This window comes from Pipistrellus hanaki (genome assembly GCF_964339955.1).
Source record: "Pipistrellus hanaki genome assembly, chromosome: 16".
NCBI lineage: Eukaryota > Metazoa > Chordata > Mammalia > Chiroptera > Vespertilionidae > Pipistrellus > Pipistrellus hanaki.
The window spans coordinates 4,236,129-4,260,796 of NC_140518.1; the positions used below are offsets into that span (position 1 = coordinate 4,236,129).

The following is a 24,668-nucleotide window of genomic DNA, read 5'->3' on the forward strand; positions in this document are numbered from 1 at the left end:
GCCGGCGATGGGGCCACTGCCTTGCTGATTGGATTCGTAAGGTCAACTGACACTCCCCATTATGGCGATCGTGGTGGTCCCCGGCGAGGCACGACTTCAGACTGGCCTGTTTACCTTTGTCTGGTGACAAGGGGTCTGAGCGGGATCGCGTCATTCCCGGGAGACGCAGCCTCAACCCATTTAATGACAGGCTGCTCCGGAGCAGCCGTTTATGCCGAACGAGGAGCTATCACGGAAGAGCTGCCGTTTGGTTGCCTGGAAACGAGTGCTTTTACTACCCAGAGGCGTCCCCAAGCCCTTCTGGCGAGGCGAGGTGGGCTGCCAGCCGCGCTCCCAAGTCATAAATTTCCTCGGAGCCAGGCACAGCGCGGGAGAGCATGAAGATGGGGGTTTCAGTGGCGACCGTCCGCCTGCAGACAGCCGAGCCCCTGCAAAAACCCCGCCCGGCCTGTCCTCCGCTCCGCTGCCCGTTACACGAGCACCTTGTTCGTCTGCGTCCCCACGGGCCAGGCGGCCACGCAGCGTGAGGACCGGCCAGGATCCAGGCCAGCGGCAGCCAGCAGTGACTCTGTGATGTCCTGCGACCGAAGACGCTCGGCCGCCCAGGGAGGTGCGTGGGAAGCCCAGGGCTCTGGCTCCGGGTTGGCCCCACCGGCCCGTCTGGCCTTGTGAACATCATCGCTTGCTCTTGGGCTAAACGTGTTAAGCACTCGTCCAGGCTGATGGGAGGTGGCGGTGCCTCCCAGGCAGGCTCCACGGGAGGGCCCGGGCGCTCCAGCCCCCGCCCCTCCTTGGAGAAACGTCTCCCTTGTCCGTGGCCAACCCTGAGGTTCTCCGGGGTCCGAGGGCCCGCGGCGGTAACACTGCCCGGGTCCTGCTGCCATGGTTCTGAGGGCTCAGGGCTCTGGTGCCAGGTCAGAACCGGTGCTCTCAGCTGCACAGCGGCGGCCAGAACGCCGTGGTATCCCACGTGGGTGACGGAGAAAGAGCCCCCCGTTTGGAAGGTGCATTCCGAAGCAGCGGGCAGCCCAGGGCTAAAGCCTGCCTCTCCGGACACAGCAGCTGTGCCGGGGCCTCGGTCTCTGCCCAAGTCTCTGTGACTCAAGAACACCTGTGCTTTTCCTCTCACCTCCTTCTTCTCTGTCTTCTGTTTGTTTTGTTCTGTTGATCCTCACCCGATGGTATTTTAGAGAGAGAGTGGAAGGGCGGGGAGAGACAGGGTGCCGGGAATCGAGCCTGCAGCCGGAATCACACCTGAGCCCCTTCAGGCCAAGGGCCGATGCTCTACCCACTGAGCCAAACTGACTAGGGCCTTCTCTGTTCTTCTGCTCATTTCTTCTATTCATCTCACTCATTGTTTCATTCATGCCTTCGCCCAGCACGAGCCTGGCTCTGCGCCCTGACACCAGCAGGACATCAGTGTGGCTGAGGAACACCAGCCCCCATGCGGGAAGTGTGCGACTTGCCCACGCTTGCCTTCTCTGTCTCTCCCCCAAGCCGAGCCCCCACGAGAGGGGGCTGGTTCCCATCACTCCACCAGAGCCTCAGGCTGCATCTTCTCGAGCAGGGTCCGTCCTTCTACACATGGATCCCAGAGCCACGGAGACGCAGGAGATCCCCAAGGCAGGGCTGTAGAGCTGTGGTCCCCCACCCGAGGCAGCTCGGAGACCTGGGACCGGGGGAGGCGGGGGTGGTGGTGAGGAGAGTTGTGTATAAACGCAAAGGAAAAGGAAGGGCAGAGATGTGTGTCGTTGTGCTGAACCTGGGGCGCTGGTGACTGGAAGGTCCTGACCTTGGACGTGCTGGTCCTGACCTTGGACAGTGCTCAGGGGTAACGAGGAAGGGACCAGTGAGTGTGAAGAGCGGGAACCCTGACCACTGCCCTCACTGGGCGGAGGGGTGGCAGCAGGCGCAGGCGGGGGTGAGGAGTAAAGTACCCCCCTTCCAAGTGGCTGCTGCACCCAGTCCCGCTCAGCCGCCCGGAGGGGGGCTGGCAGTGCAGGACCGCGCAGCCTGCCCCTCCCAGGGCCCAGGGCGCAGAGAGGAGGGTGTCCAGGCAACAGCTTTGCATCTCCGGTGTGAGCCTGGCCAGGGGAGTGAACGACCGGGAGGAAGAAAGAAGTGTCTGGACATTCTTTATTTCAATGAGAAGGGTGGGGAGGGGAGTGGGTGTGTGTGTGTGTGTGTGTGTGAGGGAAGAAAGCACTCCCTGCAGGAGAAGGGGTGCTGGATGGGAAGATAACCCCCCTTTTTTGGAGAGAGTGGGAGTGAGGGTGAGAGCAGGCTTTTGCCCGTTTTTTTGGTCCTCCCAGGCCTTTGACACGGTCTTTGTTCCTTTTTCTAATGACTAGTTTATTGCCTTTTTAAAATTAACGCAGTGTGAGATGTTAACTTTTCCCCGGTGGCTTGGCATCTGAGATAAAACTCACTCTCTCTGTAAATCACACATTGATTTTCCCCGCTTCTATATTGCAGTTGGCCTCTGCCGCGGCTGATGGACACATTACAGCTCTGTCGGTTCCATTAGGAGTCCCCGTCCTGAGCTTTATTACCGATGCCATGTCTCGTCCCTGATCGTGTCTGGGGGCGAAACCAGCGGTGGCTGCCGGCACTTTAACGATAATCCATCCATCAAACACGGAGCCTCTCAGCCAGAGGCTCTGTCCTCCAGGCAAGGCTGGCTCTGGGACACGGGAGCCTGCAGGGCCAGCTGTGGTCGGCTTCCCCGTCTCCTGCGCCAGGTCAGCTCCCATCAGTCAACGCCCGAGTGATGGCTCATGGTGCGTTGTGCTGGTTCCTCGAAATCCCGAAAGGTAGAAAGGATAGGGCTGTTTTCAGAATTCTTTTTTTTTTTTGTAATATATTTTTATTTATAGAATGATGATGGGAGGGGAAGAGAGAGAGAGAGAGAGAGAGAGAGAGAGAGAGAGAGAGAGAGAGAGAGAGAATATCAATCACTTGTCTCTTGCATGTTCCCCACTGGAGATGGAGCCTGCAGCCCTGGCATGTGCCCTCCCCAGGGATTGAACCAGTGATCTCCGGGTGCATGGGGCAACACTCAACTCACTGAGCCACCCCAGCCGGGCTCAGGACTCTGTAAATGAGCAGCACATGGAAGCATGGAACAGTACCTGACATGGAGTGAATGCTACATGATATTTACTGTTATCTTCATCTTCACTAACCATAACCACGTTGTACATTTACGACGACCCCTGTTGGTTTACTCGCATGCAGAGTATGGCCAAGAACGCCAGCCTGCCTCGGACGTGTGGGGTGTGCACCTGTTTGCTATCAGCAGGGGTCAGTCCGCACTTAGGGAATGGATCCTGTGGACCGTGAGCTATAAGGTCTGTAAGGCGCAGGTTGCCCCCAGGGCGTTAGTTGGGCGTTCCGCTCTTGTGGCCAATGGGATGGCGAGTGAGCTCAGGGCCTCTGAGAGGCAGGAGCCAGGAAGGGATTCGATGTGCAAGAGATTTGCTCAGGGACGAGCCTATTTGGATGTAGAGGAGGGAGTAGAGGTGGCAGGGAGAGCCTCCGCCTGCGCTGCAAACCTGGCACCTGGGAAAGGGAGGGGGCGGGAGGAGGGACCTCCCACCACAGCACAGTTCCTCTGAGAATGTTCGCTCAGGTTGGAGGGAGGTCCTGGTGCCCAAGGTGTTTCTAAGAAGAGACGCATGTCCTGCGCTGGTACTTTAACGATAATCCATCCATGAAACACGGTGCCGGCACTTTAACGATAATCCATCCATCCCCCCTCCCCCCCATGTTCAGCCACTGGCTGGGAGCCCCTGGGCACAGAGGGTCATGGTGATGGGTCCCGCAGAGCAGCAGCCAGGACCACTCGTTGCCATTGAAATGGCGGTCACAGCTCTTGGTGTCCTCACTGAGGTTTACTTGGGAGGAAGCAGGAGCCTGGGCATTCCTGGAGGTAGATGAGGGTGGATGAGGGTGGATGGGTGTGGATAGGGGTGGATGAGGGTGGATAGGGGTGGATGGGGTGAGTGGGGGGAAGAGGGAGTTAGAGGTCAGATAAGGGGCCCTCCTGGATGGATTGTGAGGCGCTGTCCAGCAGCCCCGGTGCTGAATTCTGATAGACAGCTAGTTATGTGGGGAGCCAGCTGCTTCCTAGGAGGATTGGCCTCCCAGGAAAACACGGGACACATTTGCCGAAATCCTTTGCCAGATTAGGAAAATGAAGCTAAGACAGAGGGATACAGCTAACCCCACCTCCATCACCACCATCACCATTTCGCTCGTGGCCAGACCTGAGAACTCACCGCTGGTTTCCTGGCGAGTGGCCCATCTCAGGCACCTTGTGGGATGTGGTTGTTTTGTGCCTTGAGATCTGAGCACCTGGACTTGCACCCCAACTTCCTAAGGAATGTGCTGAGTGAGTTACTCAACAGCACACGAGGGTGGGCACCATGCTCCAGGTCATCGGGAATGGCCGAGGCGCTGAGAGCAGACCCCTGGCCGCTGTGCCCACCATTTTCACTGTAGCCTGCCTGTCTCATCTATACAAGGATTCTCCATGGAGATCAAGAGTTGGGGTGGTATCTGGGAAGAAAGCAGGCCCCTGCCTTATTTCCTTGGTGTGTTGTTACTCAAGGAGTTAATTTGTCTTAAACTTTCCAATAATCTTAGATATGGTTTAAGTTTTTATGTTCTGAGCAGACACTCATGGTTGTCATTGACTTTTCATGTTTTGCTGCACTGTATTTTCTAATGTGCTGAAATTGTGCATCCTATAAAATGTGCCGCTGTAACCGGCGGTGGGGGAGCCGGGCCAGCTGGTGTCCAGGGCTCTGTCTGTTCCGTGGAGACCAATGAAAAACTTCCCACGTTCTCTCTCCCAGCCCTGGGTCACGCTCTGAGTCAGACTTCTCTTTGTGGAATGGAGGGGGATAAAAAAAAAAAAAATCTCTCCGAGGGGAAACCTCAGACACCAGGGTGAAGATAAAACTGACAGATACATCATTACTCGCTTAAAGAATAGCCGGCGTGCCGCGACCTGCTTCCGTAAGTCTGTGTCTGCAGGGGAACATCGCTGGCCATTTCCCTGGAAGGGAAAGCGTCCCAGCCATGGCTGGTATAGTCCCCCCAAGGTCTGGGGCTCAGTTCTCCACGTGCCACACCCCAGTAGATGCACCTGACTCTCGCACACACGGCTCTTCGTGGAGGGTCTGCAGAGCATGTAGCTGACCCCCAAGGCTACTCACGTCCTCTCAGGATGCAGATGGCAAGTGTGTAAGCGACTTTCACAGGGTTCAGGATCAGCCTACGCCTGTTCATGCTGGACAGGCCCAGAGCTGTGTGGAGCATGAATGTAAATCCCTGTGCTGGCTACACGCTAAATAAGCGGAAAGGGTCGGTCTTCGAATCACCCTGGGTCCTATTGCTCCGGGCTGCACTACCATGTAGATTAAACCCCTAATTGGAGCAAAATCTCCAACAAAAGAGCCAACCAGCTGTTGTTCATGGCTTAGGGCAGCGTGTCAAACCCAAGGGCTCCCACGGGCCACGTTAACAAGGGTAAGTGGATGTGGGCCACAGAATAAAATAGCTTCCATTTTCTTTTTCTTTTTTTCTTTTCTTTTTTAAAAAATATATTTTATTGATTTTGTACAGAGAGGAAGGGAGAGAGATAGTTAGAAACATTGATGAGAGAGAGTCATCGATCAGCTGCCTCTTGCACACCCCCTACTGGAGATATGCCCACAACCAAGGTACATGTCCTTGACCAGAATCGAACCTGGGGACCCTTCGGTCCCCAAGCGGACGCTCTTTCCATTGAGCCAAACCAGTTTTGGCAAATAGCTCCCATTTTCACAGGAATGTACGTTTATTCTATAGAGACATGCTGAATACAAAGGGCTGAAATAAATGAGTCATGGTTAACGTAAAACAATAGAACACTTTAATAAAAGTTGATATTTTTCTTGAACATTAATGTACCAGACACTGAATAAAAGCACAAATTAATAAGCGTAATGCAAATAAACCTATCTTTCTTGTTCTCTGAAAGCGAAACATTTCCTGTTGCACACACCAAACAAGTCAGTCCAAGACTAACGACATGGCCATGGGCTGCTAAACATTCGCTGCTGGTTTTAGTGGAGAGAAATGATGCGTAAGGTGCAGAAGGGAAATGAATGCAACACGATGATAGCAATCAGCCATTAGTGAACATTGTAGTTCGTTATTAATATTTATGTACGGCAGGGTGTTGTAAAAATTAAGTTACAAATTTTTATGAAAACGTTTCTTGCGTACCGTTATATTGGCTGGCTCGCAAAAATATTCGTTCCGGGCCATGAGTTTCACATGCTTGGTATAGGGAAAGGGAGTTGGATCCCACAGATTTTTTTCAAAGGAGGGGATGGCCCTGCTTATGTCAGGTCAAAGCTTAGTGCCTCTCCAGCTTCTGACACCTCTGCCCTGGGGGAGGGGGCTGTGGTCTCCGCTGTGTTGAGGACAGTTGGTTTGTAAGCACTGGATTTCCCCACCCCCCCCACCCCATCCTGAAGGTAGCAGGGGCCATGGGAGGCATCTCCGATGTCCTCTGACTGTATTCTCATGACCGTGGGCGTGGGCAGTGCCCAAGGCTCCGGGGTTGCAGGCACAGAGGCCTCCTCCTCCTCATGGAGCGGGTGCCTGCAACCCTTAGACCTGCCCAGCGCAGCCCCCCTTGAATCCGACTCTCACCCCGTCCGGCTCCTCCCTGGGGCTCTCTTCTTGCCCACCCCTTTCTGAAGCTCGTCAGGTGCATCGGGCAAACCGGAGCATGTTGATCAGGTATCCACCCCCAACCCCTGGAGTCATGGCTCCTCCCTTTGCAGACATTTCTGGACAAAAAGGGGAAGGACAACCAGCTGTGGAGAGCACAGAGCCAGGCCTCAGACTCACAGCCCCCTAGGCTCTCCGAGCCCCGTCCCTGCCCTCGGACCTGGATCCGAAGGGGAGATGCTCACGCAGTAGCTTTTGCCCTCCCCCCTCTTCACTACAAGGTCCCCCTCGACCCCTGCGCCCTTGGCCTGGAGCCTGCCCCGCGCTGGTGACCCTGCTTCCTGTTGGATGGAGGTGGCGCTCCCTGTGGGGTCAAGAAGTGTCCTCACGTGCGTTCTACCCACTGGCCCCAGGCCCCTGGGATGGGCCCCGCTTCCCCATGGCCTCTGCCCTCCATCAGGAGCCTGCTCCATGTTTGTCCCCGCCAGGATGATGGTGAGCTCGGCAGGCGCACAGGTTTCACTGGGCAGGACTCAGCACGTCGGCTTGTCCATCCCCGTGCTTCACGCTGGACCCCAGCCACTGTGCCACGGGAGCGGACAGTGGGGGCAGCGAGCACGGGAGGAGGGGAAGACCACCCCTAACCCCGCACGCTCTCCTGTCTGTTCCAGAGGGCCTCGCTGTGGGCGTCGGGTTCGGAGCGGTGGAGAAGACGGCGTCCGCCACCTTTGAGAGCGCCAGGTAGGTTTGCCCCGCTGCCCTGGCTCCCGGCCCCGCACCCCGAGCCGCTGAGGGGCACCCCGAGCCGCTGAGGGGCCCCCTGAGCCGCTGAGGGGCACCCCGAGCCGCTGACGGGCACCCCGAGCTGCTGACGGGCACCCCGAGCCGCTGAGGGGCTCCCCGAGCCGCTGAGGGGCACCCTGAGCTGCTGAGGGGCACCTCGAGCTGCTGACGGGCACCCCGAGCCGCTGACGGGCACCCCGAGCCGCTAACGGGCACCCCGAGCCGCTGAGGGGCTCCCCGAGCCGCTCACGGGCACCCCGAGCCGCTGATGGGCACCTCGAGCTGCTGACGGGCACCCCGAGCCGCTGAGGGTCACCCCGAGCCGCTGACGGGCACCCCGAGCCGCTGACGGGCACCCCGATCCGCTGAGGGGCACCCCGAGCCGCTGTCGGGCACCCCGAGCCGCTGAGGGGCACCCCGAGCCGCTGAGGGACACCCCGAGCCGCTGAGGGGCTCCCCGAGCCGCTGAGGGGCACCCTGAGCCGCTGACGGGCACCCCGAGCTGCTGACGGGCACCCCGAGCCGCTGACGGGCACCCCGAGCCGCTGACGGGCACCCCGAGCCGCTGAGGGGCACCCCGAGCCGCTGACGGGCACCCCGAGCCGCTGAGGGGCATTCCCAGCCGCTCCACGAAGCCCCAGACGTGTGCGCCATGCGTCCTGGGTTGGAGGTTTCTGTCCTCAGCTTCCCGTTCTGCCTGTGGGACTCCCAGCGCGGTCCTCCCCTCACCGCCAGCTCCGGCCCTTAACCTGGTGCCGGAGGAGGAGACGGGAGTGGGCGAGCCCGTCAGCGTGGGGAAACGTGGCGCCTGTGGCGGTTTCCCAGCACCAGGCGTGGGGGATTGGGTTGCGGGGGGAGCAGGAGTTAGGGTCCTTGTCCCGAGGCACGGCCTGTGATGTTGGCTTCTGTTAGAACGGGGTGAGCTTCAGCGTCAGGCAGTGTCCGGGGGAGGGGGACGGTGAGGAGCCACACCATTGTGCTCAGGCCGGGCTTCTAGTCGGTGGCACCTCACTTCCCGTGACATCGAGACATCAACGCCGATGTCCCTCTCCTCACTGTATCTGAGGAATTGGGGGGGGGGGGGGTAGGGGGCCTCCCTGTAACACAGGCGCAGACCGAGAGAGAGGCCTCCCCCAGGCAGTCCACCCCTCAGCCCATTTGCCTCACTTATAAGCCATGTCAGGCTGGTGATTTGTGCTCTTACTCTTGGTCAGTAAGATCGCTCTGCCCTCAGCTCAAGCTACAGGCCTGGTTTCGTGGGGGGATGGGGACTGCAGGGTAGGCGGGAGGGAGGGAAGGAGAAGGGGAGGGAGGAGGAATGGGAGAGGAGGTAGGTGGGAGGGGGAGGGGAGGGAAAGAAAGGAGAGGAAAGGAAGACAGACTAGCTGCTGGGGAAGGGGTGCAGAAACGAAGTCATCGGAGACGATGGGTTTTACTTCGGACCGAGGAGGTGGTGCCCTCCGCCTCGAGCCGGGAAGGTTAAAAATAGAGGGACGGAGAAGGTGCCAGGTGAACGCTGATGCGGAGGAAGCAGGCGTCGCAATTTTAGCATCAGACAGACCAGACCTGGGGGCGGAGAGCCAGCTGCAGAGCACAGGTCAGTCCTCGCTGACGGAGACGGAGACGCGGCGGGGCTGGCATAATGACACTGTGAGCGCCTAGCAACGCGCTCCGACGGCTGGAGAGGGACCCTCGGAGCAGCCAGAAGACCGGCAGGAAGCGTCTCCGTCAGGGGGGCCGAGCGCTGTGCCCCCCTCGCGCTCCGTCAGACTGAGGAAAACGAACACGATGTACCGAGCGGGGGAACGGCCCTCCTCTTCGCACACGTGTGCGTGCTTTCCAAATGGATCGGAGAGCGAGCCCCAGAGGAAGTCAGAAGAGCCCCAGGCATGACGTGCCAGGCACCGCCTCTGATTTCCTGCGACAGAGCTGAACGTGGATAACATGAGATAGCCTGAATGAGCTGTCAGGGGCAGCCTGCCCCACAGGCACCCCCAGATCAGCGCAGCTTAAGCTTCAAGGGAGGGTCTGAAACCAAGTCATCTGCGAAGCCAGTGGACCCCGGGCAAGCTCTCGCCTCGCCTCGGGGGCGCCTCACAGAGGGGGGGAGAGGTGTTTCGTCAGGAGTGGGGGGGCAGTCCGCTGGGGCAGTCACTGCTGAGGGCAGGTACTGGGTGAGCAGGGAGGCCCGAAGGCATTGCCAGAGCCCGTGTATAGACGTGTCACTGAGACGGAATTCCCACAGTGCCTTGTGGGAAGGAAGGTGGGAGGTGGGGGAGGGTTGGAATCGGTGATGGGGCTGACTCGGGAAATGACAAAGCCCAAGAGATGATTTAGACGTTGACTCCCGTGGGGTAGATTGGGGGAGGAGAGGGACATGGGCCAGCTCGGAGAAGCTCAGCAGGAACAGTTACCACCACCCACGGTGTCTTAGCTCCATAGGAAATGGGTGCGAGGAGGGTGGGAACAGGAGGGACTGGAGGCAGGAAGAGGGTGTAAGCGCAGAACCTGCTGGTGGCCTTTGCCAACTGCTTTTGTGCAGAAGGAGAAGGGAGAAGTCACGTTCAGGCATCTGGGTAACAAGGGCGATCTCGTGGCGCCGTGGAAGGGCTGAGAGGAGAGGACACTGACTTGTGTGGCTTTGGGAAAAGAAAAGGGCTGCCCAGCAGGTGCCTGGGCTCCACGTGGACCAACCAGCGGGGCTGGTTAGATGGTCCTGTTCCTTCCGTGGCCGTGGGCTGCCGTCGGCCCAGCACCGTCTCTGTCAATGAAGTTTGTTAACACACAGCCACACCCATCATTCCCCCGTGGTCTGCAGCTCCCCCAGCCCCCTCTGTCCCCCGTGTGCGGCGATGGTCGGGTTGCATAACCGCCTCTCAAGGCTGGAGCCAGAGAGCTGCTCTCTGGCCCTTTACAGAAAGCGCGTGGAGACCCCTAATCCGCGGATGCGGCTGGCAGCGTGAGCATTTTCTGCAAAATCCTTGTTTCCTGTGCCTCTGGGATCAGGAGGGGCTCTTCCCTCACCTGTGGCATCAGACCCGCTCGCAAGAGAAGAGAAAGTAGCCAGTACATCCTCTAGGAGGGCACGAGGACAGACAGGCCCCTAGCAGATACTGTGTGTGTGTGTGTGTGTGTGTGTGTGTGTGTGTGTGTGTGTGTGTGTGTCTGCTGCCATCTAGTGGCCAGATGCTGTTATGTCACCTTTCTGGAGCTCTCTCCAACATCTTCTTCCTCCCCTCTCCCGCCACCTTCCTTCCTCATTAGAGAGCTTTCCCGAGGCCCTGGGTTCCCAAGGCCACCGCCCCTGAGTGATGAAGGTGCTCAGCCAGCCAAGGGCAGCCGCAGTGCGCGGGGGACACAGCTTCCTTCTCTCTGGCCTGGGCCCTCGCACGCTCCTTTGGTCTCACTTCAAAGAGCTGCTTCAGACCGCACGTCCCGGGGAGTTGGCTGCTGCAGAGACATTTCCCTCCTGAAGGGTTGTTGCCCCCGGAGGACATGTTTCCCAGAAAGGAAGTGTGCCCTCAGCTCTCGCTTGGCTCGGCGGTGGGCACAACCCACACCCACAGGGGAGGGCCAGGCCACTGGTGCCGAGTCACCTGGCTTCACATGCCACTGCCCGTTTAGGCTTTCACTGAGCGTTTGTGGTCCGTGGCCGTGCCCTGGCGCAGGCTGCGTGTCACCGAGGGGCTGCGATCTCGCCGCGTGCCGCGGATAATTCACAAAGCACGCCGCCACCACACGCCTGGGCATGTATCCTGCCCGGGGCCCCGCCAGCGCATGCTCACGGTAACAGACACTCCAGGAAGAGGGCGGGTAGACCAGCCTGCATTTGGGCCCACGATAGCTCCTTCGTTATGTGTGGAGACCTTAAAATACTTTTCTATTATATTTTTTAAAAAATTGACTTCAGAGAGGAAGGGAGAGGGAGAGAGGGATAGAAACAGCGGTGGTGAGAGAGAATCCTCGAATGGCTGCCTCCCACTGGGGATCGAGCCGCAACCTGGGGCCTGTGCCCTGACCCGGGAATCAAACCGTGACCTCATGGTTCATAGGTCAATGTTCAGCCACTGGGCCACATCAGACGGGCATTGCATTTTATACTTTAAATTTTAAAGTGCACGTTTGCCTCCCAGATCCAAGAGTAAGTCAGACACATCCATTGGCCCGACTCAAAAACCAATATGTATGTTAATATATCAACAGTCATTTAAGACAGCAGCCATTAGTCAACTAAGCAGCTGTTTGCTTAAAGACAAAGATAACAGCAGACACAGTTTACTGGTCATTGGACCATGTTGGCCAGTGATGTGTGTTCCTGCACACATGAGACCTGTGACCCCCTAGGTGCCTCTGTCTAAAGAGACTCCTCTTTTGATTTGGTTCCGGTGTGCTTGTGAAAACAGGTGTGCACGTTGCATACGCGCAGACACGTTGAAGGGCAGACTTGTTGAAGGGGGGAGGGGCCTTAGGGAACTAAAATAAGATATTTTCTTTACTCTTTACTCAAGCATCTTGTAAGGAGATGCCTCCACGCCCCACTGAGGGCGCCCCCCGCACCTGCCTGCAGCAGGGACCAGTTCTCTGGCTTCTGGAGAGTTCCGGGGAGACTCCCTCAAGGCTGCCCTTCTTGACTGCCTCCCTGCCCACTGAATTGGGTCTCACCCCTCCCCAGGGCAGCCAGAGTCCAGCCTGGTCTCCCTGAAGCGTGGCCTTGGGCCCGAGAAGTGGTGGAAACCCCCCCTCCCCCCACTAGCGTGGGGAGTCGGGGAGGTGCCTAGCGGAGGATCCCGCCACTCCCACGCCTTTCCCTGCAGAATAGCACACACACACACACACACACACACACACACTCACTCTCCTCGTCCCCTTTCCCCTGCCCCACCCGCCTGTCAGTCACTTTGGCAGGATTAGAAGTAAACTCTTGTGCGGTTGTTTGTTTGCAATAGCAGATTGAGCTCTCGTATTGTATGCAAACAAGCCCTTCTCTTGAACCCATCAGACTACCTTGCTTGGGATTTGGTCTGTAGGCAGCTCCTCTGAAGTCTCTTTCCAGTCGTCCCACGCACCCGTGGCCTTCCCCTGCATCATTAAGGGATGGTGGGAGTCGGGAGTGTTGGCAGGCAAACAGTGGTTGGCACACAGCGCCACCACGTGGTAGTTCTGTGTCATCGCTTGGTAGGTGACTTAGGATGAATGACAAAGGTAGGTGCAGAAGGCAGTGGAGACAGTGTGGGACTTACCCAGAAGTCAAACCTGCAGGTGCTCAGGACTGTGCATGTGTATACACTGAGTGGCCAGATTGTTATGACGGTACATGAATTTGTGCATGGGTGGGGTCCGGCCAGTCTGGCCAGGGGGAGAGTAGGGGACATGAGCATTTGGCCGTCCTGCCTGCTGATCGAACTCCTGGTTGAGGGGACAATTTGCATATCAGCCTTTTATTATATAGGCTATACACTGAGTGACCAGATTATTATGCGTTCAGAGATCATCATAATCTGGCCACTCAATGTATACAAGTTTGTAAAAATGCTCTGTGCGTTTTCAAAAAAGTAGCATCTTCCCGTTCCAGCTCTTTTGACCCCGGTGTTTCACCCATCACTGAATTCAGCACTTAACAGTGTCCATCACCATCTCATTTATCTCCCGGCGTCGGAGAAGAGCACAGAGCGTGCGTGCCCTGCAGAGAGGAGGGGCTGAGGGGAAGCGGGCGGAGGAGGGGCAGGAAGCACTCTCCACCAGCAGAGGGACAGAGAGGCCTCGAATCCTGCCTCCTCTGTATGGGGAACCCCGCCTCACTCCCCCTCCCCCGTCAGCCGCACAAGGGGGTGTTTATGCTGGGCCCCCACCTCCCTCCGCCATGCTGTCCGGCCGCCCCCACCCAAGTCCCTGGCGACAGGGCCTGACATCTTGGCAGGGGACGCATCTCCGCACAAGGTGGCTCTGTTCAGCCGGAGCCGCGGGGGAGGCTCGGCCCCGCGGGCCCTGTGAGAGGGAGTGAGGCTCCTCTGTGGCTTTCCCGGCGCCGGGGGCCGCACACGCCCTTCTCTCCCGGGTTCCATCGCTGCCCTCGCCACCCTCCTGCATGGCTGTGACGGGCAGCCCACGGCAGGGAGCGCAGGCCCTGAGGAGCCCGGGCGTGGCCCGGGGGCTGGGGGTGTCTGCTTCGCGGGGAGCCGGGGAAGGCTGCTGGGAAAGCTGCCATTCAGGCTGTTTCCAGGCCTCGCTTTGGCCTCTGCCCCCCGGAGTCGGGGTTTACCTGAGGTCCCTCCGATGCGTTGCCCGTGAATGGGTGAGATAGAGGGCAGGGAGGGCCGATCTCCTGAGAGACAGGGTGGAGATGGTCCGGCGGCCACTGTTGGGGCCTCACGCTCCTGGGGAGCAGATGGATGGACGGACGGACAGGCCGGGTCATCGGGAGGGGAGAGCGCCAGAGCCAGAGCGGCCTGGGCTGCAGGTGGGGGAAGACGGGGCGGTTGGCCGAGCAGGAGCCCGGGTTTTTAGCACGAAGGTGTTGCGGTTGAATCACCCCGCCCCAGAAAGGCACGTTGGAGTCCTGACCCCGGCCGGCCCCTGGGCGGCAGGGTCTCCGCGGATGTAACCAGGAGGTGAGGTCGTGCTGGAGCAGGCGGGTCCTACATCCCTGTGGCCGGTGTCCTGATGCGTCCAGGAGAACAGACACACTCACAGGGGACAATGCCGTGCGACAGACACACGGACACACGGAGGGAGGGACCTCCCGCCCCGGCGGGACAGGCGGAGGTTGGAGGGCTGCCAGCTGCCCCCGGGAGCGGGCGGTGAGGTGGGGGCCTTCCCCGGAGCCCGCCCCCTGGCCCCTGGATACTGGACTTCCAGCCTCCGGAACGCTGAGGCTCCGTCTCTGTTGTCCCGGCCTCCCAGCTGGCGGTCCCTTGTTCCTGCGGCCACAGTGAACTCACAGTAAGGTCTCCAGCCTCCCCCTCTCCCCCCGCCCTCCGGCGTGGCTTCCTTCATCTCCCCCCACATGGACCCCGAGCCCTGAGCATCACTGTGGAATCCACCTTCTTTCCTATCCTGACACACGCTGTTTTCCCATCCTTTCATTTTGTATTTCAGGAGGAGGTGGAGGTTTCGTTGTTCCTTCTTCTCTCCTCCATACCCTCCCCCCCCGCCCCCCGGCCTCCCACCCCCACGTCGCTCTGTGTTCAGTGTGGACCGAGCGGGAGAGAAGCCCTGGCTGCTCCTCCTCCCGCGGCCGCCTGCAGACGCCGGCCCGGGAGCGGCAGCGCTGTCCCGCGTCGGAGCCATTAAACTGTCCTAAGAAAGAGGCCTTTGTCACCGCGGCGGGCCCTCGGCTCCGAAACAGAGACAGATTGTGCCAGAAAACAAACAACCGAGAGGGGAAAAAAAAGCTTCAACCACAGAATTCTTTGGGACTTCAGTCATCAGCCTCTCGCTTGTTCTTAAAAGACAAATTTCCTTTCTTCGGGGTAATTCCATCAGCCAGGTCGTCAGGTTTCAATTCTGTGCAGAACCCGGGGCCCGGCCCTCCTGCACCAGCTGTGGCTGCACCTGCCCCCCCACCCCACCCCCCCGGTCCCATTGCCTCATGCCCGCCAGCCTGCCAGCCCGCGGGCCGGGGAGTCGGAGGGCCCACGGGGCGCTCAGGGACCCCTTGGGGAAGGGAGAAGCCCACCAGGCCTTGTGACAAAGGCCTAAGCCCGTCAGCGGAAGGATTTTTATAACTTTGCATTCCACCGGGAGAGACCTCAGGGAGCCTCGGTTTTAGGCAGGAGACAAGTGGCAGTAAGTGTTCACGCACCTCAGACCGTGCCCGCCCGCCCAGGCCCCGCAGTCAAAATGCCACCTGACCCAGCGTGGCCCTTGGGAACCGACCGCTGAGGCCCAGAGCCTTCTCCTCGGCTAAGGGCCCTCAGCCCCCTCTCAGCCAGCTGCTGCCCTCCACCGTCCTTTCCCGCATTGGGTTAACATCCCCAGCAGCTGCTCAGCTGGCCTGGGCAAGGCCCACGTCGCAGGCGGCGTGGGAGAGGGCCGGCAGATGGAGAGGGGGGGACTATACCTGAGCCTGGGGTTGGGGGACCATACCTGAGCCCAGGTCTGCCCCTCGGACCTCAGGGTCAGGCCCCCGGGCGGGAGAACCACGGATCTGGAAGGAAAGTAGAGAAGAGGGGACCCCCCACCCAGTTTCCGTGTCCCTTCTGGAGGGAATGAATGCTTCCCAAGCCCCATGCCGCTCTAGGTTGGGGGAGGCACCCCTTTCGTAATGTTCTGGGGTTTGCCACGTATAAGTCTTCCGCCTCCTGGGCTTAATTTAGTCCATGCTGTGTGTGTGTGTGTGTGTGTGTGTGTGTGTGTGTGTTTTCAAACGCTATTACAAGTAGAGTTGTTTCCTTCATTTCCTTTTCGGATTGCTCATTGTTCGTATGTAGAAATGCAGTTGATTTTTTTTGGGGGGGAAGGTGGTTATATTTATCTTGTACCCTGAAGCCTTGCTGAACTCATGTGTTAGCTCTAATAATTTCTTTTGTGGATTCCTTGGGATTTTCTATGCTGAAACTCATGTTATCGTCAAAGAGTTTTGGTTTTAACTTCTTCCTTTCCAATCTAGACGCCACGTTTTACTTTTCACACCGAATTGTTGGTGGGAACCTCCAGGATAACGAGAGGAAGGCACCTTGTTCCGTTCCTCATCTCTCTCTGGCCTCTCACCGTCAGTAGGAGGCCGGAGGTTAGCTGTGAGCTTCTCATGGATGCTTCTTCCATCAGTCAGGCACGTTTCCCGTTGTTTCTGCTGGTGGAGGGTGTTCGTCAGGAACGGGTGTTGAGTTCTGTCACATGCTTCCCCTGCATCTATTGAGACAATTGTGTGGCTTTTATCTTTTATATGTTGATGGGGAATATTGCACGGGTTTTCAGATGGTAAACCAACCTTGCATTCCAGTGTTGGATCCCCCTTGGCTATGATTTAGGATCTTTTATTATCATTATTATTATTTGGTAGGTTGCTGGATTTAGTTGCTAGAACTTGATTGAGAAGTTTTGCACCTCCATTCATAGGAGGTATTGGCCTTTCGTCTTGTTTTCTTGCAATGTCTGTGTCTGGTTTGGGCACCGGGCAGGGGGGCAGCAGACTGGTCTAGTGCTCTGGATGTAGCAAGCAAATTGAGCATCATGTCTCGTACAAGATTATCATCTTGTAGTTGCTGTTCTGCAAAAACTGTCATTGATTATGCGTCCATTTTTACCTTCTGTTGACTTGCTTCTTGATGATGAACCTTTATTGTTGGTTACACTTGGGGGATATTTTGCCATGCTCGAGTACAATGGATATAAAGAAGCTTCCTGGTTGAACTTTGACTTTTACTTGGCAGTTAACAGCTACGGCTTAGCCTCGGCCTCCCCAATCACGTTCTCTTTGGTGGGAAGACAGTGAGCCATGAGTTACTGATGATGCATGCGTGTCCCTGTGGGTGTGGTGTGGGTGTGGTGTGGTTGTGCCAGGGGGCCGACTGGGGATTTGTGCTCCTTATAAAGGGAAATGATGAGGTCTTAAGAGGTGCTTGAAGAAGTGTAGGTTTTTCTTCTGTCTTTCTCTTTCTTGATTCCTTACTGATTTCTGATCTACCCCATAGCTCTATCCATTCGGACTGAAGGGTCTCGGGTTCGATTCTGGCCAAGGGCCATGCCTGGGTTGCAGGCTTGATCCCCACTAGGGGGCATGCAGAAGGCAGCCGATCAATGATTCTTTCTCATCATTGATGTTTCTATCTATCCCTCTCTCTCCCTCTTCCTCTCCCTTCCTCTCTGAAATCAATAAAAATGTTCTTTTACAAATACATATGTGTGTATATCTATATACATATCTATATGTATCTATATAAATATATATATACATCTATATTTATATAGATATATATCATAAAATAGGCATTGATATGCTTTGCATTCTATTCTTTATGCTAATTCTTGGAAGCGTGGTGTGTATTTCCCATTGGTAGCCCATCTAGTTTGGATTTCCCACGTTGCAGGTGCTCAGTAGCCACGTGTGGCTCGAGGCTGCCCTGTCGGATAGTGTAGCTCTCGGGCAGCGGTGCCCAACCTCCCTGCACTTGGGAATCACCGGGAGCTTTAAGACACGCTGCCCAGGTCCTCCCTGCAGGGTCGCTGGGCTGGGCGGTCTCTGCAGGGACCATCGCACCTCTCAGGGTGAGCGGCGCTGGTCTGCGGGCGTGTTCCCTCCCCTCCCGTGAGCCTTGCTGTAAACAGACGTGAAGCAAGCTCGGGCTTGGGCCCTGGGTGGAGGGCAGCAGACACGGCGTGGCATTAGGCTCCGTCTGACAGGCAAGAGCCAACAAGCTGACGCGCTCGTCTTCTCTGGTCTGTTTACCAACAGGCTCAGCAACGGTTTGTTTTGCCGCTGCCCTTTAAGCCTGCGATGTGTCTCTGGTTCTCCGGGAGCTGAGGATGGTTTAAAAACACAGCAGCTTTAGCAAGACCCCCCTCCCCCTCCCCCACCCCGTGTCCCATCGGGAGCTCCCAAGGGGATCGAAAGGATTCCACGGGGAACTTGGGTCCCGGGGACGGCAGTGAACCCAACCCCAGGGCGCCGTGACTTCTGCACACCTCGCCACAGGCGGACCCTCCTTCTCCGCAAATAGAAACCGGTCCAGGCAGACCGCGGGGATTCGGGTTTCCGGACGCGTCTACGTTGTTTCGGGGAAGTGGACGGGCGAGGCCTGAGTCATTCAATCCACAGGGAAACGAACAGGGTGGTGCCCCACCGCCGAGACCCAGGTGCCAGTCCCAGCCGCTCACGGACACCTGGGCCCCGGCTGCCGGGTGCCTCCCGCGGAGAGGGCACTTCCCCGGGCTGGCACGGGACCAGGCGGCTCCGGCCACAGAAAACCGCCGAGGGCTCCTGAACTCAGGGCTGTGAGCTCAGGGAACTGTCTGTGGAGAAGAGGATCATCCGGATACTTGCGTGATTTGTACTGCGTGCGGGGGGGTTCCAATCAGGAATCGGTGAGGAAGGAACCGGCGGCCCAGGCCCCGGCTTTCTGCCTGGCCCAGCCTTGGCCGCTGAGCCTGGAGCCCTCTGTCCACCGGGAGGCCGCACCTCGATGCTGACCCTCAGGTGAGGAAGAAGGGCCGACGTGCCCACTCTCACCCGCCGGGTCTGTCACGCAGGCCCCCACGTGGCGGGTCAGGCACTGTGTGACCGAATGCGCGTCCGTGCGGCTCCACAGGGACTCACACAGGAGAGCACGTTCCGTGAACGCGCCGCGGTATTCGCAGGTGATCTGCTGTGCTCAGCGATACCGTGTCCGGGAAGCCGACCACATGGCCCACACTAGCCTGAAGCGCACATTCACCTCGGAGGTCAAGGCTCAGAGATAGGGGCCCACCTTTTCCTCTCTCTGTTTCTGACGGGCATAGTGGCCTTTTGCAGCCGTTGTAATGAGATAATCTTCATGTATAAACACGTGTAAGAAACAGAACCACAGTTCCCACTGTCCCAGGCTAAACAGAGCTGAAGAGCCCAGGGAGCTGGCTTCAGGCACGGCTGGATCCAGAGGCCCAGATCCTCTCATCGGGCCTCTGCTTGCTTTCCCTCAGCTCTGCCGTCTTCAGTGTAGGCTCGACCCGCAGGTTCTCTGTGGCGGCACAATGGCCGGCTCCGCGCTGACGGCTCCAGCTCTCTGTCCTCCCAGGTTCAAGCCCAACAGAGACAGGCCGTCTCTTCTCCATTGCTCCCCTGGGGTCTGCTTAGACAAACGTATATCACATACTCCCCCCTTGAGTCCCTTACTGGCTCCAGGGATGGAATTGCACCCATTGTCCGGAGTAAGGTCACAGCCCGCACCCTGGAGCTCAGAATGCAGTCTCGGCCTTCTGAGGGTGAACACAAGTATCAGCCTGAACGCTGCGACAGGGTTTCCTCCGCCTCCCCGCCCCCCTCCCCCCCCCCCCCCCCCCCCCAATCAGGACGCGACATGCAGCGCAGTTCACACAGCGGAGGGCAGCACGGGGGCTTTGTCCCCGGCCCCTCGCTGGCCGTGTTCCCAGCACTGGCCTCGAAGACCAGCCTCGCCCTGGTCCCCGACCCCAGAGACCTGCAAAGCAGCTGTGTGCCCCGAGGTGCGTGGCGGGCCGGGCCCTCCCTGGAAATACCTTCCAGTCTGGGGGGCGGCTGTGTTAGTGACGGACACGGACAAGCAGGTCCCGGCTCGCACTTCTGGGGTTCCTCTCCTCCCTCCTGCTCTGGGGTTTCGGGAGGAACAGACTGGATGGAATCTCAGAGGCCAGCCCAGTACTGCGCCCTCTTCTTCCCCCAAGTCCAAACCCCGGAGGTGCCCTCATGGATGAGGCAGCCCGGCCCGGTGTTCATATGGGCCGACTGTTTGAACTACGGGGATAATGTCAGCGTTGGGGGCCAGGGACCCCGTCTGTCCTGCCCGACACCGTTCCCAGCACCTAGGACAGCATGTGATACAAGCAGCATTTGTTGGATGGATGGATGGATGCATGGATGGATGAGAGGAGGGGGTTTGAAGCCATTGCCTCTCAGCCAGTCTCTCCTTTTACCATGGAACATTTTGTGCAGAAATACAGGAAGGAGAACGCTACAGCAATGAAAGGCATGTGCCCACCACCCAGCTCCAGTAATCACCCAGTCTAATGTTCCCTTCCTCCCTCCCTTCCTGCTTTCATTGTGGACTAGAGGCCTGATGCGTGAAATCCGTGCGCGAGTGGGTCTTCCTTCCTCTGGCTGCCGGCACCGGCTTTCCTCCGGCACCCGGGACCCGGGCTTCCCTCCGGCACCCGGGACCCGGGCTTTCCTCGCAGCCCGGCTTTGTCCAGAAGGACGTCCGGTCTAATGAGCATATTATCCTTTTATTATTGTAGATACTTGTAAACATACACACAAACAAAAGACAGTTATCACAAACTCGTCATTGCCGGCTTCGACATTAGGAGCCCTGCTTACCCGACATGGGCACCCGGGGTTGGGGCCGGGGGGCAGGCCCAGGGCCACCTTTTAGAGGTGACCACGTCAGTGTATTTCTGAGCTGTTCAGAGAGACCAAAGGAACATCTTAGGATGACATTCAGCTTCCTTTCTGGAAAGATACCCAGAAAAAAAAATGTGTTTTTTTCTTCTTTTTTTCTTTTTAAAGAAAATGCTTTCATTGATGTCAGAGAGAAAGGGGGACAGAGGGGGGGAACATCAATGATGAGAAAGAATCATCATCGATCAACTGCCTCTTGCACACCCACACCGGGGATCGAGCCCGCAATCTGGGTATGTGCCCTGACTGGGAATGGAACCGTGACCTCCTGGTTCATAGGCCGATGCTCAACCACTGAGCCACACGGGTCAGGCTTCTCCTCCTTCTGATCTGAGGAGCAGCCCCCACCCCCAGCCTGTGCTCCCTGCACGCAGACGTGGAGACGATGGGGATGTGTATACGTTTATGTACACACCCTCGCGCCCCTCCCGGCTCATTATCTGTGTTTATCTTATCAGGACACCACTGCCCGGGCCCACGGAGAACAAGGCGTGTAGTCTTTGCAGCCGGGCTTCTGTTCCCGGTCAGCAGTTCAGTTTATAAATCCGCTGTCCGGGGCGGAACCCCGTCTGAAAGGCAACATTGTCTCTGGACAAAGCTGCGCCTGTGATAAGGGCGCTGTGTGGCTCCCGTCGGCTAATAAACCGCGGGCCCGGGGTGGCGGCCGGGGCCTTGGCGGCCTGTGCCGGGTCTTCCCCTCCATCCCGAGGGCCACGCAGAGGTCAAACCAGACAGAAGGGCGTTTGCCGAGCCCCTGGGGTCGGGGGAAGGTGGGTTCTGCTCTGGGGCGTGTCTCCCTCCCTCACCCCCCACCCCCATCCCCGTGTTCCTTCCAGGGAGAGCTTAGCCGAGGTGACCTGAGGGGGGTTTGCCCTGTGGGATAACTCACTCATTGTTCCGGTCGCTCGGATTTGGGGGCCTCTCCCTGGCTCCCCTCTCCCCCAACCTCACGCCGTGGGTCCTGCCTGGGAGCAGATTGAAGGGAGGCGCCTCCATCCGGGGGTGATCGGGGACGTTTTAGCCGTAAAGTGACACCTACCGAAGGGCTTGGCAACACCACAGCAGGCTGCATGAAAGCTGATGCGATTGTTATCCGCAGAGAGGAACGAAAGGCCGTGGGCGAAGTAGAGTGGGCACCCTGGGCGCAGTGGGCATCGCCAGCCTGGGCCAAGGCCCTGAGTCTAAGTCCTGCTGCAGTGCCCCTGGCCAGGTCCTAAGTCCTGGGCACGGAACGCATGGCCAGACCGTGTCTCTGGGGCTGTCGTCGTTCTATGCTTCGACATGTTTAAAGCGTGTACACAGTGCAGAACGCAGAGCAGGCCTCGCCGAGAGAGGGCCGTGATGACAGTCACCTTCCAGGTCCCTTGCAGCGTGGTCATCGTGCCTAAAAGGCGAGCAGGCCCGTATGGTGGGCTGGAAGGCCCCTGAGGGGCGGTGGCAGTGGGTTAGAGGGAAGTTGAGGCGGAAATCAGAGACTTAGGGGCACTGCCCACTCCTCTAAGGAGGCGGGGTTTTGTGTGAGGCAGTGGGCACCCGCTGGAGGCTTCTAAACAAGACAGACGACAAGGCCAGGCCGGTGTTGCTCAGTGGTTGAGCACCGACCTATAAACCAGAAGGTCACGGTTTGATTCTCGGTCAGGGCACATGCCCGGGTTGTGGGCTCCATCTCCAGTAGGCAGCTGATGGATGATTCTCTCTCATCATTGATGTTTCCTTCCCCCCCCCCCCTTCTCTCCCCGCTCTTCTTTCCTCTCTGAAACCAATAAGAACATATTTTAAAAGTTAATTTTACAAAATTATACAAGGACAGCGAGGAGTTTCCCGGAAGCTCAGCAGAAAGGGGAGCCGACCTGGGAGCCTGACCTTGATGTAACCTTGCAGTGTCCCCTGCCCCCCACCCCGGGCCTCCGATCGGAGAATGGGCATTAATAGCAGCCAGCTCCCGTCCTGCGGCTCACCGGGCAGGCACCTTGGCAACGGCGACTGTTTTCTGCTCTAGAAAGGTCGTCGGTGAGTGGGGCGTGGGGTGGGGGCAGATGGAAGGAAGAAGCAGAGGCCAGGCTCAGATCCAGGGGAGGGCCAGGTGCAGGCCTGAGCCCGTGCCCCTCCCGTCCCGGAGCCCCCAGTGGACATGCCAGCGCCCCTGAGAGGCCCTGCCTCCCTCCCCTCCGCCCCACCCCGCCCCCACTGACTCTCATCCCACCAGCCAGCCTGTTTCCTAAATACATATACTTTGCTCTTGGCTTAATTAGCAAGTGTCTCCCCTCGCAGACTCTCCGCCCCACACCGGGGTCTGTCTCGCCACGCCCGCCCGGCGTGCAGGTGTTACAGATGCCCACTCCCCTCTGTATGTGTGTCTTGTGGCTGCTTTTACAAATTATCCCAAACTGGGCGGCTTAAAACCACAGGGAAGATTCTCTCCCGGGTCTGGGGCCTGCAGTGCGACACTGAGGGAGAGTCCTTCCGCCTCTTCCGGCCTCGGTAGCCCCGAGCCTTGTGGGCATCAGCAGCATAAGGCCCATCTGCCTCCGTCGTCCCCAAGCCTCCTGCTCTGCCTGTCTCCTCTGTCCGTCCCGTGTGAGGACTCCCGCCATTGGTGAGGAGCCCTCCGGGATAACAGGGGAGGGTGTCCTGTTCAGACCCCCAGTTACATCCTCAGAGACCCCTTTTCCAAATGAGGGCTCATCGAGCCTCATCTTTCTCTCCAAAGAGCCAGACCGTAAGCTTTTAGACTCTGTAGCAGCTCCTCAGCTCTGCCCTTGCAGCTCCGAAGCAGCCGTAAACAACCCCTGTGTGGCCTGGGGTCTGGGCTCCGGTAACTCTCTATCTGCCCAAACAGGACGGGGGCGGGGGGGGGGGGGGGCGGTCCGGCCACGGCCAGCTTGCCACGCCTGCTGCAGAGAGGGGAGCCATGGAGTGTTCTTGAGCAGGGGGACCGCGTGCCCATCTCCGGGGAGATGACTGACACTGCGGGGGCAGGAGAGACCGGAGCCCCTTTGCTCAGGGTGGGGGGACAAGGGCCGCGGACTCTGCTGCTGAGTGCGGTTTTCCCGAGATAATGAGGCGTCTGCCCCCGCCCCCCCACCTCCCCCCGGAAAGCAAGATGCTTGCTGCGCTGGGACCACCCAAGGCACGGACGGCTTATTGATCTAATTTTAAAATAGAAGACTTGGACAACGTTTACGAGGCTCGCAAGCTCGTTCCCAGCCAAGGCCCACCTGGCATCGAGGCAGCTGACTGGGTAACGCGCTCTCTGCGGGCAGCTCTGCCAGGCTCCACGTCTGTTTTGATTAGCGGGAGGAGGGGGCGAGGAGGAGGGGAGGATGGTCCCAGGCCAGAGCGGCTTTGGGGACGTGGGGCCTGGGGAGAGCCAGGTGCTCCTCCCACATCCTCCTGGGCAGAGAGGACGTGGGGGTGGGGTACCCCGGGGCGGGGGGGTGGGGGGGGGCGGGGAGAGGCGGCCCTGATCAGGGGGACACCTTGGAATGTTAACATTCCTGGTTTCCTTTTTGCTTCTCCCCATTTTCATGGGGGGACTTGCTAATTCAACCTGGATCCAGACATTGGCTTTATAGGAAGACGTTTGGCATCCGATAAAAGCCTCGGAATGCTGACGGGGTGGATATTCTTCTCTAGAGCTGGGTGGCCCCCGAGTGGGTGTCCCGCCAGCACTTCTGGGCCAGCTGGTCTCCTCTGAGAAAGCAGAGCTCAGTGCAGGCCACGAGGTCCTTACACACACGCCTCTGCTGTGTGACAGCAGGGCACACTCAGGCTCCGTGCCCTCTGGGACTCAGCTGGTCTTGGGGTTTACCCCAGCCTCCCAGAGCCTCCGCTTCTGCTCCTGTAAAAGTGGAATGATCGTACCCCTTGGCAAAGACTCTGGAGGTTCAGCAACAGACTGTAGGGAGTATGTAGCTCAGCCTGAGCATATACTTGCTTAGTAAAAGGCATTATTAAAAGTTTTTAAATATTTTAAAAGGTATTAAAATACTTTAAAAGGTATTAAAATGCATTTTAAAAGGTATAAATATTATTTTAAAAGGCATTAAAGTATTTTTAAGGCATCATTAAGATACTCTTTAGTAAG

At 58.2% G+C, this 24,668-nt stretch overlaps 1 protein-coding gene across 1 annotated transcript in view; it reads left to right on the forward strand.

Moving 5' to 3' along the window:
• SLC39A11 (solute carrier family 39 member 11) overlaps window positions 1–24,668 on the forward strand; it is a 143,600-nt gene that overhangs the window by 105,306 nt on the left and 13,626 nt on the right. The window contains exon 7 of the mRNA XM_084862166.1: window positions 7,401–7,470. Within this exon, the coding sequence (XP_084718292.1) occupies window positions 7,401–7,470 (70 nt within the window). The remainder of the gene's footprint in view (window positions 1–7,400; window positions 7,471–24,668) is intronic.